The sequence below is a fragment of the Nyctibius grandis genome, chromosome 12, assembly GCF_013368605.1.
Source record: "Nyctibius grandis isolate bNycGra1 chromosome 12, bNycGra1.pri, whole genome shotgun sequence".
NCBI lineage: Eukaryota > Metazoa > Chordata > Aves > Nyctibiiformes > Nyctibiidae > Nyctibius > Nyctibius grandis.
In genome coordinates, this window is record NC_090669.1 from 18281566 (window position 1) to 18298212 (window position 16647).

Genomic DNA, 16647 nt, shown 5'->3' on the forward strand with positions numbered 1-16647 from the left:
CAGGGGAAAGGCGGCACATGACCCCGTCGGAACCAATCGGCTGCTCCCGGAGCCGCTCCGGCGAGAGGCTGTCGGCAGCGATCGCTCCTCTCGCCGCCTCCTCCCGCGGCGGCGGCGCGTGTGGACACGGACACACACCCCCCCCCCCCCCTTACACACCCGCACCCACGGACGCGCACCCGCACCCACATACATGCACACGCGCGCCCGCCGCCGCCGCACGCTCTCGCGCACACGCCCCGGGGGGAAGGAAGGAACCGCGGCCGGACGCTCCCGCAGCCGCCGTCAGGAGCCCCCACCGCCGCCGCCGGCTTTTGTCTGCCGCCCCCGCCGGGAGCCGACCCTCCGCTCGGCTCGGCGCCCGCCCGGGAGCATGGACGCGGCGCTCTGAGAGCCGCGAGGGGAACCCGCCGGGGGCGGATTTTGAAGTTTGAATACGGATTTTTATCGCTTCCCTTTCCCCCCTTCCCCTGCTCCCCCCCGCCGGTGCGGTTCAGTCCCTTCCCCCATCTTCCCCGACAGGTTTTTTTGTCTTTTTTTCCTTCAGTGTTTTTTTTTTGTCCCAATCCGCCGCGTGGGGTTGGATTTTTTTTTTTAATTATTATTTTTTATTTTATTTGGTATACCCGTCTCTACCGCCCGTAGAGACCGGTCTCCCCGGGCGGCCGCCGCCGAGCGCCAACCTCCGACCCGCGGGGCTGCCATGGATCGCACCGGCGGCTCCGGCGGGGGCAGCGACCGCAGGCAGACCGAGGAGAGCAAGCCGCTGCTGGGCGAGATGTCCGCTCCCGAGGGGAATAAAATGGGTGCCGCGCCGTGCCGGAGAGCCCTGCTCCACTGCAACGGCATGAGGTACAAGCTGCTGCAGGAGGGGGACATCCAGGTGTGTGTCATCCGGCACCCCCGGACGTTTCTCAGCAAGATCCTCACCTCCAAGTTCCTGCGGCGGTGGGAGCCGCACCACTTGACCCTGGCCGACAACAGCGTCGCCTCGGCCACGGTAAGAGCCCGGCCGGGCCCGCCGCCACCGCCGCGGGGGGCGGCCACAGCGCGGCCGCGGCCCCGGAGGCTTCCCCGCCCCGCGGGGCATCTGCGGGGCCGGACCCGCCGCGGCTGCGGGGCCGGGGCGGCCTGGGGGGGGACGTGCCTGCACCGTTCTGCCGCGGTCGCCGTGCTGCCGGGCTGTGCGGGGACCCCCCCGCGGGGGTCGGGGGTGTGTGTGGGGGGCTCGGCCTGAGTGAATCCCGGAATGCCTGTGGGGTTTTTTTTTCCTCCTTTGTAATCCTGGGGATATTGAATTTTGCAGTTTCGGTGGGTTTTTTCGAGCAAGTCTAGTTTTCCTCTATCATTATTATTCCTATTATTGCTTTTTTTTTTTGCCTTTTTTTAGCCATTTTTTGTTTGGTGTTTTTTTTTTTTTGATTCCTCCCTTCTCAACGCGAAACCGACATGAAATCGCCACACTGAGCCATTTCTATCCGAAACCAAAGTCGGCAGATATCTGCTGGCACGTTGGCCAAGTTGAAGGTGAGGGAGGTGGAGGATGCTTTTAATTTGAGAGCGAAGGCTCTTTGCTCTGCTTTGTTTTAGGCCCGGTTTTGGGGCTCTGATTTGACGGTCACAAACCCTGCCCAGACACAGGCAATGTGATGGTAAAATATGGAGATTCCTTCAGGGTTTTCTTCCTAATGGAAAATGATGCAAGGGAAAAAATTCAAGGCCGTGATATCAACAGTACAAAAGGTGTACAATAGACGGATACAATCTTTAAAAATATGATTTATATTTGCACATACAACTTAAAATTTCGTGGCCAGTATTATTTGGACATTTGTATAGTATGTGATGTGACTACACCTAAATTTTGTCTAACAGCGATTAACACAGCTCACAAAACATGCTTTACACTGATTTTTAATCATTCAGTACTTTGATCGTGTCCTTTTCTTGATCTCTAGGTAAATGTCTCATTTTCCTCAATGGCTTCATTCTGGTCTTCCTATAGGACACTTGTGCTATGAGAGAGTGGATTGGCTTTTGTGTAGATTTCTGTTAATGGTGTATTTAAATGGGTTTCATCCAGTCTGTGCTGTGCTCGAAGGTTGGATTTTTTCACACTTTGGTACACAGACACATAGCATGTGTAAATGTCTCTTCTGCATCATGCTCTGCTGTGGGGTATTCAAAGCAGGTTTTCAGTGGGAGCTGCTTTAACCTTCAGGTAGGCCAGCTGCCTGTTCTCACGGAGCTCTTTTTTGTGCCACAATGACATCTCTGCTTACCATTTCCACCGGGCTGTCGAGGATGTTTCCAAGGGAATATTCTTCTCTTTGATAGAACTACTGTGGAAAGGGAGAAGGAAGATTTGGTCGCGCATTGCCGGAGAAAACCCCCAAAAGCCACAAGCACAAGGAGTTTTTGCAGTTCTTCATTTTATTAAGATACCATCAGCGTAGAGGGGAAGTTGAATATCAGTGGAGATGAGGCATTTTCCTGGCAGCATCCATAGCCGATTATTTCTGAGCAGAGGAGAAGGATACTAGTAGAGACAGGCATGATCACGCTTCAGACGTTAATCTCTGCAATGTGGCAATACTAGGCACGAAGTTGTATTTGTACAGGAGACGTCAAACTCTGCTCACTGGCAAACCTGTCACCAAAGAAACAGTCTCTGAAAAAATTTCTAAAACCCTATGGGGTTGTGCTTTAATTAATGCTGAGCTGTTCTTATTCCTAATTATTTTATGTATATAAATAGCAAGAAGATACTAAAACATTGTACGTACCATTGCAGGCTCCATTTTGTTAAGCAGTTGTTCTTCGTGCTTGGTCTTACGCCTTATCATTTTTTTCCAGCGCTAACTCAGCAAGTAAATACCGTTGTTCGCAGAAATATCTCTGCTTTATTATCTCAGGTAGTGTCTTTGGTTTCCAGGCAGTAATTAGGGCACTAGGATAAGATCCACATTCACTTGTTGCCTGAACGTATGGGTACGTTTAGCAGGTATCTTTCAGATATTGGTTCTTTGATACCTAGATTTTACTCTTTTTATTTTTGAGCTGAAAAGATGTGATTTAAGCAAAATACACCCCCCACTGCCTACAGAAGTAGGGTACAGGCACAAAACCTCCTGAAACTGTAGGTAGATATTTAAATGCAACTAATTTGGTTTTCAAGGGCTGTAGAAAAATATCCATACCGTCCATTGGAAGTGAGCATTGGCAGCACTCAACAGCTTTGATAACAAGGTCATTTTTACACATAGGGTTTTCCACAGGCAGGGTGCTTTATGAGCAGCCACTAATTAATCTTCACATCATCCCTTTGCAAATCCTCTGGCATGACAAGTTTTACTGCATTCTACGTAACATGAATAAAATTGAACAGGAAAATAACATCACTGTGTTTTGCATTTGAAAGCAAAAGTTGTAATGACACCTAAATCCACATCTGGCAAATCATGTCCCTGAGTAACAGTGGATAAGTTATGTGTTGATTCTAGGCACTTTCGACCCTTTTTATTATCACTTGAGACATATATTTGAATTAAAGTCTTCTCCCCACAAGCTCGTACTTGTCGATGCCTGGGCTGCAATATAGGAGTTAGCCTTAGTTTGTGTATGGGTTATTCATCAGCAGTTTTTTCCACAGGTAGACAATGTATGTGCCCCCATATAAGTCTGAATAATGAGACCCTACCGACAGGTTTTTTGTGAGTGGTAACTACTTCCATTGTTTAATTAGGCAGTTGCATGTTTTGTGCTGACAAGATAGGTTTGCGTAAGGAAAGCACTATGCAGGAATGCAATGGAACAAGAGTTAGGCCATCTTAGTTTAGAAAAATTTAAGGAGGAAAAACATAATGTTCTCTACAAAGTGCTTTTTCTGACATTATCACAAGCGACTGCTTCAATTAAAATAAGTCCATGTTCATCAAAGAATAATAATAATAATAATTGTATTCTGAATTGGTATATGCGCTCAGTTAACAAATGGAAAGGTATTAGCTTCTGGAGTGGAGAGACCCATAACTGTAGGTGTTGGGCTTTCACCTGATTTATGTGTTGTTTCCATTGTTTGCTTCATATTTCTCAAAGAATGGGTTAAACATAGTACAGTTTCATCATTACAGTTTCACTCACTTCTTGTCCAGGCTTTCGTTCTGGTTAAAGTTTTTTTGGTGGAAGCAAATACAGATCTGTAACTTTTTTTTTTTTTTTTTTTTAATGTAAATGCTGAAATCCCGGTAGGAAATTTTGATACTTACAAACTTTGTTTGCCAGACAGCAGCTTGCCTGGAGATGAATTTGACTTTCTCCCCCATGGGAGGAATAATGTTTATTTTATAAACACCTACCAAACTCAAATGTAGTGCCCTAACTAATTTTTTTTTTCCAGCGAGATCTGTCCTTGCACAGCTGGAAGGGTAGTGATAGTAAAAACAAAGACAGAAATAAAATCCGATTTAATATTCCTTGAGTAATATTTTTTTGTGTGTGTGTGTGAAGAATAGACCTATGGCTATCTTCAACAGAAATGTTAAAATCTGATTTTCAGTAGTTTATAGGGAGCTGTCTGTCCTGGTTACATTGGGATTTGGTTTCAGTTTGTGGCCAGCCATGGTGATCAAGGCCCTCAGCAGTTAAATCCAGGGCAGCTGGTCCAGGCTGGCCCCAGGTGTCTTCTATAGCATTGACATCAAGCTCACTATAAAAGGGAGGGCTTGCTGGGGAGCTCTTTTTGATCTCCTCTCCTCCCTCTTCCTCATTATTTCCAACGATTGCTATTCCTGGAGCAACTTTCCAATGCTCTGCAGATAAGTATAATTTTGTGTATTTTGTGTTGTTATTGATATTAGTTTCTTTATTTTATTAAATCTGTTTAACTTCAAACCCACAAGTCTCCCTCCTTTTCCCAGTTCCCTTCCTTGGTCAGGGAAGGGACATTGGGTGAGAGAAAAACTGTTTATTGTTTAGCCCTGGATGCGGGCTAAATGAAGACACTGTTGTAACTGAACTTCTGTGCCTTTAATATCCTTCTGCCTTTCCCTTTTGTGTCTCTGCCTTGCTTTTCTCTTTCATTGTTTTTCTTGCACCAGTGGGGAGTAGATGTTTAGGACAAGGAGTTTTAAAGTACTGGCTTGCAGGAAAGACTTGTGATACATATGTATGTGCAGCAGACAAGGAAAGAATAAATAAGCGATTCATTTTTGCTGGCTAGGGATGACCTCTCTAATTCCCATCTGGGAAGATAAGACATAATTGAAACCATGAAGTTACTCATTAACATCCCTCAAGGAGGTGGAAACTTTGGCTTTTCATGCCCATTTCACATTGCTCAGTTTTGCCTTGGCAGGTAAATTGAGTGTAATGTCATATTCAAAGCTGGTGACAATCCTGAAAAAATTCGAGTGCCTTTTAAACTTTTTTCTGTACAGAAGTGATGTATGAGGACAATAGTTTATTGACAAGCTAGCTAATCAGAAATACATTTGAAACAAGAACGTAAGTGAATTAGGGAGCTGCAGTTATATTTTCTTCTAGAGACAAGAACATACCCAATTAATATTAAATGAGGCAGAGCAGGATGATCTGTTTCAAATAGGAGAAGTGGAGCAGAAAATTGTCTTCTCATTGTTTTTTGAAATTCAACAATTCTGCTACTGCCTGTGTTTCAGCATGCTATTACATGTCTTTCCTTCCTTCTTTTGGTAAAGATAGAGCAAAAATTCCTATCAAGCCGGACTCATTGTTTACTTTAGCACAGGTTCCCATTAGTTAGAAAAACACACTTTTAAAAATTAAATTTCCCTTGAAAAACAATTAGCTCAAGTGGGAAGTATTATGCAGAGCTCAGAACTTTCCAAACAATCTTATAAGAAGAATTTTTTTTAAGCTTTCCTGGAAAAGGAATATTGTAGCATTATCCAGATTACAAATAGAATGGTTATGAATTAGCTATAATAATAAAAAGTAAAGTAAACAGTCTGGTCAACCACGTGCTGTCCTTATGTCCTGTGCTATTGATGGGGCTCTACAAATGTGACTTAAAACTAGCTTGGTGGGCCTGCCATCATGAGATGTATAAGTGAGTATGAACACATAAATAACAAAGCAATTTAAGATCTTTTTTTGATCTGTTGTAACAGTGGAATGCTAAATTACTGTTTAAAAATAATATTTCTCATTGTCTACTATTGCACATGATTGTTTTCATTTGACAAGAAGTGGCACCTATGGGTTTTGGCTGTACATGTTTTTGCCTCTTCTGGGTTACCCTGTTGCTATCTATCAGGTATTTTCTTCGGGCACATCAGAAAGAGCATTGAATCTTGTAATTTGAATACAACCCATAATAATTTAGTGTTCTCTACAAATTGAGAACAAATTGCTCCATGTTATCTATGCTGTTGAAATTGAGACTCTGTTTCAGAAGTGGAGGCAGGCATGTACCTGCGTTAACGAAACACGAATTTTTCTGAAGACTCCCTGATTTAATGGATTATTACTCTGTTGTGACGAACTTATTTTATTGCTATATTAGTTTGTAGCTTGGCATAAGAAAGCCTAAAATGATCTTTCTTTAAAGTTGTTTGATGCCTATCAAACATACCTTTGAATATATAGTTCCTACAGTGGTTAAAAAGCATATTTATAAGTCAGTAGTGTTAAGGTACGTGTTTATATGTCACAGAGCTTATATAAAATATGAAAACAGAAGCTATATTCATTGATAGAGTGAGAGCTCTTAAAGGCTATTAGTGTTAACACCCAGCCAGTAAATTTTACATGTTATGGGGCATAAATAAAAAGGATACTCAGAAATACTTCTGCCTCATGTTTTGTTTTGGCTGGGGAGTAAAGATGTGGTGCTAGCCACTATGTGGGGGTAATAGTCCCCCGGAGGAAACTTGTAAATTGCCTCTGGTCCTCAATGGGGACCTGATCCTGCATCAGAGCAGGGACTGGAGGAGCTCAGCGTCCCTCACGGGGCTGGGCCTTCGTGGAGCTGTGAGATCATCTTTATTTTTTTTGTAGTGCAACATTGTAACTAGTGACAGGAAGAGTGCTAGAGCATTGAGGTTGGTGTGTGGTCCTTCTAGGAAAGGATGTACTGCCCAGGGAAGTTGTGGATGCCCCATCATTGGCAGTGTTCAAGGTCAGGTTGGGTGGGACTTTGAGCAACCTGATCTAGTGAAAGATTGAGGGGTTGGACTAGATGTTCTTTAAAGGTCCCTTCTGTCCTAAACTATTTTATGATTCTATGATTCTGTGAAACACAAAAAGGACGTTTAGTTTTTCAGAGCTGAACAGCCAGGTTGAGAGTCCCATCTACGCTGATGTTCCAGTTTGCAAGCTTGTGTTTGAATTGTTAGCAAGAGTGGGGGAACAGAGGCTGAAGCCTTGGTCCCACCAAAATAATTGACAGAACTATGTATGCTGAGGGATGGTTTTGGAGGAAAAAGGTGGTAGGTTTTGTACATAGAGAGGAGTGATTTTTTGGGAACTGTTTAATTTATTGCATATAATTTGTTCATACTTTTGAAGTTCCTAAATAGCAGGTGAATTTTAATGTGATACAATAAAATGGCTTTTCTCATTTCTTTCTATGTTAGTAAGTGTGGCTGGACTAATAGGGTTTTACTCATCTCCCCACACAGGACTTATGAAAGAAGAGACCTACATCAAATAGTTGAAGCCTTTTGGAGTCTTTAGAAGTAATTGGATTGTGGGTTGTTTATTAGTGTTTTGAGCAGCGCTAGTTGCATCAGTTTTGTTCTGCATCTGCCTGTGTTTATAGATATGTAGTGCTTAATTCCATAAACAATCATGTCTTTGATATTTTAGCATGTGTAATCCATATAGAGCGCTTGTGAATGTATGTACACTCAATAAAATGACTTTTTCACAAGTTCTGATGATGCAGTGTCATTGGCAGTAGTGCTGTCTTAGGTAGTCCTGGCCTGTGCCATTCATTTCGGCATCTGTGCCATACCACCTCAGTCTGTCTTTTGTACATGCATAACAGTTTGCAGGGTCAAATTGAGAAAATCTGTGTGAACTGACTGGGGAACATTTTCTCTGTTTGAACCTTTTGCAGATTTGTTGTCTTTTAACTGGATCAGGGAACTGATCTGTTTCAGTGTATAGTCTGCCAGACTGTTGAGGAAGAAGAGAGAGGAAAACATGGTAGGCTGGAATTGCTGCCAAAAACAATGTATTATTAAATCATTGTGTAAAATTTTCCTGTTTTGCACAATATTTAAGAATGCAGGGGCAATACCAGGAAAGGGAAAAGACAATTGAAAAGCATACATTATAACCGATCACGTCAATGGCGAGTGGAGTTTTAGCTCTTGTGGTTGTGGAGGGAAACATGAAAAAGTCAGAACCAGATGCTAAATTAAAAGGCCTTCACTTCAGAGGCTTAAAAGTTAGGAGAATTTAACAATACTCTCTAGGTTTTGGAGGAGGGGGTCTTGTTTTAGGGTTTGTGGACATTTTGTGTTACCAATACTGGCATTTCCAGTACTTAAAGTGCTTTCTTGAGTTTGGCTTTGGGGCTGTCCCATGATTGATGGGACATGGCCAGTAGAGTAGGAAATACAAAAGCGAATAACATGCCAGATTGCAGATTGTGGTGTCCAGGGCATGAGTTTATGGTGAAGGCTATTTCCTTCTACTTTAATCTGAGTTTTCAGTATGGTTTTAAATAATTTTAAGTCTTTCTCTTTTTTTTTTTTTTGAGAAACTTAGAAAATAAAAAGGCATCTGTTTTTTCTGGATTTGAGTGTGTCTGCTAGAGATGTGTGCCTGTTCCTAGCTGAGCTCAAGAAACTTGTCAAGTTGCAATGACTAAAATCTCAACTGGAAGTACACTCGGTCACGTACATTCTTGGTCTCGCTCCGTTGAAATCAGTAGGGTAATTTGAGGAGGGGGATTACCATTCATTGCCTGTAACCTGAATGGCAGGATGTGCTGTGCAGAAAGCCAGAAAGGTTCAGCGAAAGATCACCGTGCAGCTTCCAGGTTGGCTGCTGGATAGGAGATGGCTGACTCTACTGTTAGGCTTGTGCAGCTCTCTGCAAAATAGAGCCCCACTTTTTTTCTTGGGTTGGCAGATCTCAAGGTCTTGAGCAGCCTGCACTAGGAGGAGCGGCTCTTCATGAGCGAGAGGCATGCTGGAAAGTTCCCTGTTAGAACCGCTGTAGAAGCTGTTGCTATATCACCATTTTCTGCTGACATTTAGACAGTGCTGTCCTGGTGGAAAGTTAGTTTGTGACATTACTTTCTTCTATGGGAGAAACTGGGACTGAGGACAGAGAAACTAATGAGGACTGCTCACCACAGTCTGAAAGCCCTGGCAAGGACAGCAATGAACATCTTCAAGGCATGACAGACCATGGGACCACGTGCTTCCTCTGCACCTTCATATCCTGCAACGCTGGGGAAAACGCACGCAATTTGCAGCAGTGCATTAATGTTTAATTATTCTATAGAGTCATCGTGGATCAGCGAATGTAATTACCGACAGGGCAGGTTTTTAAGCTGTTTGGTTTTTTTTTTCTTTTTTTCTGTTGTGTGGTGGTGTTTTTTTTTTTTCTCCTAATTTGCATCCCTGTAAGCTGAAAAGTCAGGGTACTGTGAGAGGCGATATCAGTGATGCAGGGAAACACGATGTGACTTGCTGAGTGGCCCCGGCTCAGGCTGCACTGGGGTACATGCCCTTCTTGTTCAGGATTCACAGAAGGGACCTGCCAGCTGCTGCTGCTCCATGGGGCATCCACCAGCTCCATCCAGCCTCTCTTCCCTGAACAATGGAGATTTATTAAGAAAAAAAAAGATGCTGCTCGCTGCAAATTGATCTCTTTTCCCCCATTTGGTATTGAAATTGGCTGAAATACTGCTGTGGTATGTGGTCCTGGCTGAAGCGTGCATGAGGGTGGATCCTACAGTCTACAACTACCTGAAGGGAGGTTGTAGTGAAGTGGGAGTTGGCCTCTTCTCCCGGGCAACTAGCGATAGGACAAGAGGGCACAGCCTCAAGCTTCGCCAGGGGAGGTTCAAGTTGGACATCAGGAAGAATTTCTTTACAGAAAGGGTTATTAGACATTGGAATGGGCTGCCCAGGGAGGTGGTGGAGTCACCATCTCTGGATGTGTTTAAGAAAAGACTGGACATGACACTTAGTGCCATGGTCTAGTTGACAGGGTGGTGTAGGGGCAGCGGTTGGACTCGATGACCCCTGAGGTCTCTTCCAACCTGCTTGATTCTGTGATTCTGTGTGACAGCTTCCCCCAGTTTGAGAGGCATGGGAAGATGGTGCTGCTGCTTTTGCTGTTGTCTTGCTTTGATATCCACATCTGTAGCCATTTTCGCTTTGGAGGCAGTGGTGAAGTGTGAGGTTTAAAATGGGATAAGCCTTTTATGGGCCCTTGAAGTGTCTCTCTCCCTTGTCTGCTCAGAATTACCACTTGTTTCAGGGGTAAGAGCTCTTGCACTTTTCAAAGAATGTTGCAGTTCCCCTGAAGTTCTTGTTCCTGTGACCAAGAGATTGCTTGATTTTTCTCATTGGATGAAAAATTCAAAAGGAAAAATTGCTTTCACTCTTATTGAGGAGAAGAGTAATAACCAGGGCTTCAAAAAAGATGAATAAAAAATGAATATCCAATGCTTCTCAAACTCCAGATCTCTAATTTCATTATATTAAGAATGGGCATGTCAAGTGCTTGGAACTATCACTAAAGGACTTTTGCTGCTTGGATTTCCAGTGCTTAAAGAAATGCTGAATAAAATAAAATCTTTTTCTCTTTTTGAAAAATTTAAAACTCAAATCTTAAAGCACACAGAAATGGATTTAGGTTTTGTAAGATTTTGTTTACAAAGATGCCACATGTGGTATGATAAATGTTGCCTGAAGAAAGCTGAGATTAAACTAAATCAGAGGATTTTTTTGAGAATACTTAATTGTGTTCCAGAATATAATTATTTTATATAATATTTTTCTTAGGCCTAAAGAGAAACTGTGTTTGCAAGTGATAATCAGAAATAATGTTTTTCTCTTATAAATCAGTTGTACATATTTTTGAAGTGTGTGTACAGATGTCTATGCGTATTTTAAAGATGAGATTTCTGGTGATGTTAACTCAAAGGTAAAGAAAGAATTTTGTGAACAAAAAAAGCCTCCTCATTCTTTATTTGTGTATAGACAATTAGTATCTAACTGAGCAAAATTAGGTAATTGTATGTGCAGGTAGACAGTTTGGATAATTTTTAAAAGAAAACTTTTTTCTTTTTTTTTTTTCCCCCCTAAACCTCCTGAAGATGCCCATGGTGTGTTCCCAACAGTATGTTTCAAACAATATAAAGTGGATATATCACAGCTTTACCATTGAGAAACTGCTATTTTTCACACGGCAGTGGTCCTTTCTTCCCAGTCTTCATCTGTTTTGACTATTTGAATATAAGCTTTTGGGATTGGCAAGTGTCTCTTACCGTGTCTGGTTCCTGTTGTAATGGGGTTCTGTTGTACCACGGAGTTTTTTCTTTGCTGCTGTAATACAATTAGCGTGTATTGTGAGCAGGCTATGTTTTTGCTCTAGCTGTGCAAGCACCTAAAATAAGACTGAATGACTTTGTTATCCATTTTCAGGAATGGGCATTATTAATAGTAAAGTAGAAACTGCTTTTAAAAAAAAAGTTTCTGAAACTCGCCAAATGGGATCCAACTTTTTAATCAAAATACTAAGGGTGTGTATGTTTTTTCCATAAATATGAATGTCTGTCTGACCTTCTGTGAACAAAAAGCAGAGGGATTATTTTTGGCCTTTGAAACAATCAGAAAAAAATGATTTTTGGATGGCAGTTTAATGACTTCATTCTACAAGTCCTTGGGTTTCTACTTCACTGTACTTCAACTGTCTCAAAGTGCTTTATGGTCAGTGTTTTTATACATGGGGAAAACAAAGAGACAAATAAATGTAGATCAGACTTTTCAGACATGTCTGCTACTGTTGGTTCGTGCTTAATTTGCCGTTCCTTCTCAGTTGGTGTTTGCATCTGTGGTTCACTCTGGAGTGCGTTAGGTTGGACACCAAGGATCAGTGCACGTCATGCATTGCCCTCATGTTCACGTAAATCACTGGTAGGAGTTGGAGCAGAAACGAAGTTTCTTTGCTTTGACTGCCAGGCTGCATCTCCCTCCTGATTTTGATGGCCATTTGTGTTCTTAATGGTTGTAAATGTCATTAAAAATCAGTGGAAGTGTGGGAGAGTGACTGACAGCAGAGCATAGCCCAGGGTGTCATGCTCTTCTTACTACTCTTCAATCTTCCTGCAAAGAAAATATCTGTCTGGGAGCCAGGTGCCAATCAGTTGAAGTCTCTTGCTTTCTGTGGCGTGCATGCTTTGTGTATTCTCCTGATAGTCACTTCTGACAACCTACCACTTTGCTTTTGCTTTAGAGGCTGTTAAGATTGAATTCAGAAGTAGAGAGTAAGTCAGGGAAACCTTGACTGCACTGAAATTTTCAGGATGAGAGTGATCTTGCAAAATTGCTATAGAAGCAGGGTGTTGCGATCTGTTTTTGAAAAAAAGATCAGCAGTGTTCTCTCCCTTCTCATACCTTGGATTTACTGTACAAACTTTTTGATGTTGAGCTCTTAAATTTAGGAATCACTTGAGAATAATACGACTGCAGAGGCATCTCAAAACACCACGTTTCTCTCTACTATAATGTAAACTGTAAGAAAGTAGGAAACTGAAAGTAGAAAGTTATGTGGACTCTTAAAATAGCGGATCTGTGAGCCATTGGTGTAAGCTAATGCAGTTCTGTGGATTTTTTTTTTTTCTTCTGGTGGCTATGCAATTACTCTAGTTGGGGATCTGAGAGTTGAGTTGTTCCTGGCAGCCTGAAAAGGTAGTTGCTCAATGAGTGATTTCTTTGCCCTGGCTGTTACAATGCCAGGCAGGGCGTTGGATGTCAGTGACAGAGAGTCGTGAGCGCGTGCCTTCCTTGGATGCTCTGGCCCCACGATGCTCCAACTATAGCTAAGGTGTTCTGTCATCTGAACAGTTTGCTTAGTGTCTTGGCTCTGAGAAAGAAAGTGGGAGGAGGGGACCAAAACTGTGAAAGGCCCAGTGATTCTTTGAAGAACAGCATTTGCCTTTGCAGCAGAGGAGATCTGTGGTTACTCCAATGGACTGTGTTGAATGAGATCCATCCGTGTCCTTGTCTTAGTGCTCCGTAGTCAAATGCCCACAGTCTGAGTACCTGTTGGTTCCTTGTGGAAGATGAATCATGTTCAATGAAGCAATCGTGTTCCTTATCCAACAGTAACGTAGAACAGAGAGGTTTATGTGGATGTCTGGAGAAAGAGAAAACATCATCATGTTACAGATGTTGTTCAGTCACTGTTTAAACCAGAAGAAAATCTATGCAATTGCTGTAAACTACTACCTTCAGGAAATAGGTCACAGTAGCGTGATTATGCGATTGGAAAAGGAGCTTCAGCTTATTCTTTCAGTGCAGGAAGACTGATACTTGTTCACGTATTTCTTACAAAAGGAATAGCAACTCCAGCTGTGTAGTAAGGGCTTGAAGTAGTATCCCTGATCGTTTTTGTTATGAAATGCAGCCAGTTTTCTTTGCTGGTATACAGGAGTGAGGAGCATTGATCGAAGATATTATGCAAGTGCAAATTATTAGTTGTTACTTTGTTTAGTTTTTCTTTCAACTCTTCATGGTTCTTTCGGATCCTTCAGGGCTTTTTTTTGGTCCCTACTGTTATGGTGACTTTTGAGGAAAGTTTTTAAATTTTTAACTAAAAACTAGCCTGACATACAGAGGGACAGAACAGGCTCTTTACTCCTCTCCCAGAGCTTGAATGGAGTCCTGGCCCTGAAAATCCCATCTACTTTGCAACCAAATAATGTGGACGTTGAAGAAAGCATAAAACTTGTGCTGGCACAGAACTTTGTTTCTGAAGGTGAAAGTACGGACACGGTCAACGTGTCTCGTCTGACTAAAAACACATTTTCTAAGGTTAGATAATTCATCTTTTGTGATTGCTGTGAATGAAACAGGAAATAAAGCTGGAAAAGCTTGAAATTGAATGAAATGTGCAGGACTAGACATGCACTTTGGTATTAAATATTGACATACCTCTTCTAGGTAACTGCTTTGCCTTTGGAGCCCAGCATTTGCCTGAAAACTGTAATGTCTCCTTGCTCTCGTGTTTATAGTGAAAAAATTATTGGCATTAAGAAATACTGCTGATGGCTTCTCTCCTAACACTAACTTATGCTGCTTTTGGTGCTACGTCACTGCCTCTCTTGAAATGAATCTTCTCTGATTTATTGTAAGTTATTTCAAATGTCCCCAGTGACTTGGGTTGACTAATGTACTTTAAATCTGGTGAAATCAAATCTGTCGTGGGAGTTGACTGTGTATAAAGCTGCTCCCTCATGGAGATAGAAGACATGGGAAAGTACTGAGCCCTCCTTGGTGCTTGCCCAAATATAGGACCAATTCTCTGTTGCTTTAGACCTGTGGAGTGGTGTGTAGGTTGGTTGGTTTTAAACTTCGGGTGAGTCGGGATTGAGGCAGCACTAACTACATGCATTATCTGTGTATTGTGCAGGCTGTATGTGTTTGTGGGACTACAGCATGGCCTGAGTGGACTTGAAGGGAGAAGGGAAAGAAAGGAGGTGATGATAGGAAAAAATTTGGACAAAGCAGCTTCAAGTTAGAGATTGGATCTGTGTGCTCCAGCTGAAAAGGGAGGTCTCTGAGTTAGTGCCAGCAGCGTGCTTGTGACTGGAGCTTTTTGACTCACCTTGAAAGGATGTAGTCCACAGCGCAGCCTCTTAGTATGAGGTGACGATGGCCTTCTGGGGTAGCCCACAGCATGCGAGGCCTGTGCCACTGTATCTTCCCTTTTGAATGCAGTTTAAAAATAATGGAAATGTTTAAATTTGGTGGATTATGTGTTTTCTAGTGCCTCTTCATTCATCATACCTGTTTTAACTGAGATAAAGATGCAGTGCTGTGTTACATTATCTAGCTTCAATGTCAAGGCTTTGAGAGCTTTTATCTCTTTACTTGTCGGATTTTCTTAGCATAAATAGGAGGAAAAGACATACCGTGTGCATCTTCTTGTACAGTGTGTACCTGGAGATCTTTTGAGAGCTGCTGTCTTGAGACCCTGGTGTCTGATCTAAGGCTCTTGCTGTGCTTGGATTTCACGTTAACTGATTTTTTTTTTTTCCCCTCTTGCATTTGTAAGAAAAGCCAGTGCAAACAATGCTCTGCTGTTTCCAAACACTGTGAAGTTTTCCCCTTTGCTTCCTGTTTTTGTAGCGTGTTTGTGAACAGACCTTGTCATCTTTGCACTGGAGTTAGCACTAGTGTAAATGCATTCAGCATTAGCTACTGTGTGCTCCAGCACATAGGGACCCGAGTTTCTCTTCAGCAAGCATTATAACTCTTTATTTGTGGTAAGACTAGATTAAAAGAGACTTGTGCATGTAAAAGTGAAAGCACAAGCAGTGTTAAATTATGCAGTCATGAGCCTGTTATTTCCCCTCCCCCCAAGTATGCAGGCCAGTTAGTAACCTAGTGATCTATACATGAGGCTTTAATTGGATATATGCCCAGAGTGCAGATTAACATGGAAAAGCTATAAAGGCATGGGTTCACAAACTCTATTTGACCACACGAGGACCGTCTGCATGATCCCATGTGGTATGTGCGAGGGATTCTCGAAACAAAGAAATACTTTCATGTATTTGGGCAGATCTGCATGTAAACCACAGGATACAGAGGTGATGTCTGTTGATTAAATAGGACTTCCTCACCCTAGTATTCACTTCATGTTTCTTAGGAGTGCTTTAAGTGGGGCAGAGGTGCATCTGTGGCCTCTGTGTAATTTACCTGACTTCCTAAGTTTTAGTATTGAAATTGTCAGTTTTCTTTTTACGATTGGGTATAATCTTGGCCGCCTTTGGAGGTAAAGGGAGGGGGGCAAATCTCCCTGTAGTGAAATGAAAACAAGCAGATGTCTTAACTGCAGCTGGCTAGAGATGAATCATTTCATATAAACTTGCCTGGAGAACATGATCTTATTCCTCTATAAACCTATACTCCAGAGAGAAGGGAGAATCCCAATTAGTCAATGACACCCTCCTGGCCAAAAATTCCAGTGTTTGTAGTTTGTAAATCACATGAAGCACATACAGACTGTGAGCTGTATTCAGCAAAGGCTTTCTGCAGTTCGAAAACACTTGTGACACAGATTTTGTGCCTCTTCTGGGAATTTTTTTCTAAACTAAAATTACAGTATCCCTAGATGTGTAAAAACAGCCACAGTCATACCCTTCTGTCCCCCAAACCGGTTTAATAATGATAAAATCTCTTTTAAATTGGCATAGTATTGCAATAAAGAGTTTGGCGGCTTAGGAGAGCCCTGTTGCAGGCGTAGCTGACCTTCCTGACCCCTCATATGATGGAGAGCAGTAAGGCATACTACCTATCTCAAAACTCTCTTCTTCCTCCTTCCTCTTCCCCATGACTTTCTGGAAAGGGCTGACATGCTCAGAAATGAGAGTGGTGACCCTGGCTCTCACTGTGAGCTTGGTCATACGTC

The 16647-nt window shown here is 42.4% G+C and overlaps 1 protein-coding gene across 2 annotated transcripts in view; it reads left to right on the forward strand.

Annotated features, from left to right (window-relative positions):
* Window positions 1-292: 292 nt before the first annotated feature.
* The window catches only part of CMIP (c-Maf inducing protein), a 136349-nt gene continuing 119994 nt past the window's right edge, over window positions 293-16647 (forward strand). For both annotated transcript variants that reach the window (XM_068411203.1, XM_068411204.1), the window contains exon 1: window positions 293-1000. In XM_068411203.1, the coding sequence (XP_068267304.1) occupies window positions 704-1000 (297 nt within the window). In that variant the 5' untranslated portion in view covers window positions 293-703. The remainder of the gene's footprint in view (window positions 1001-16647) is intronic.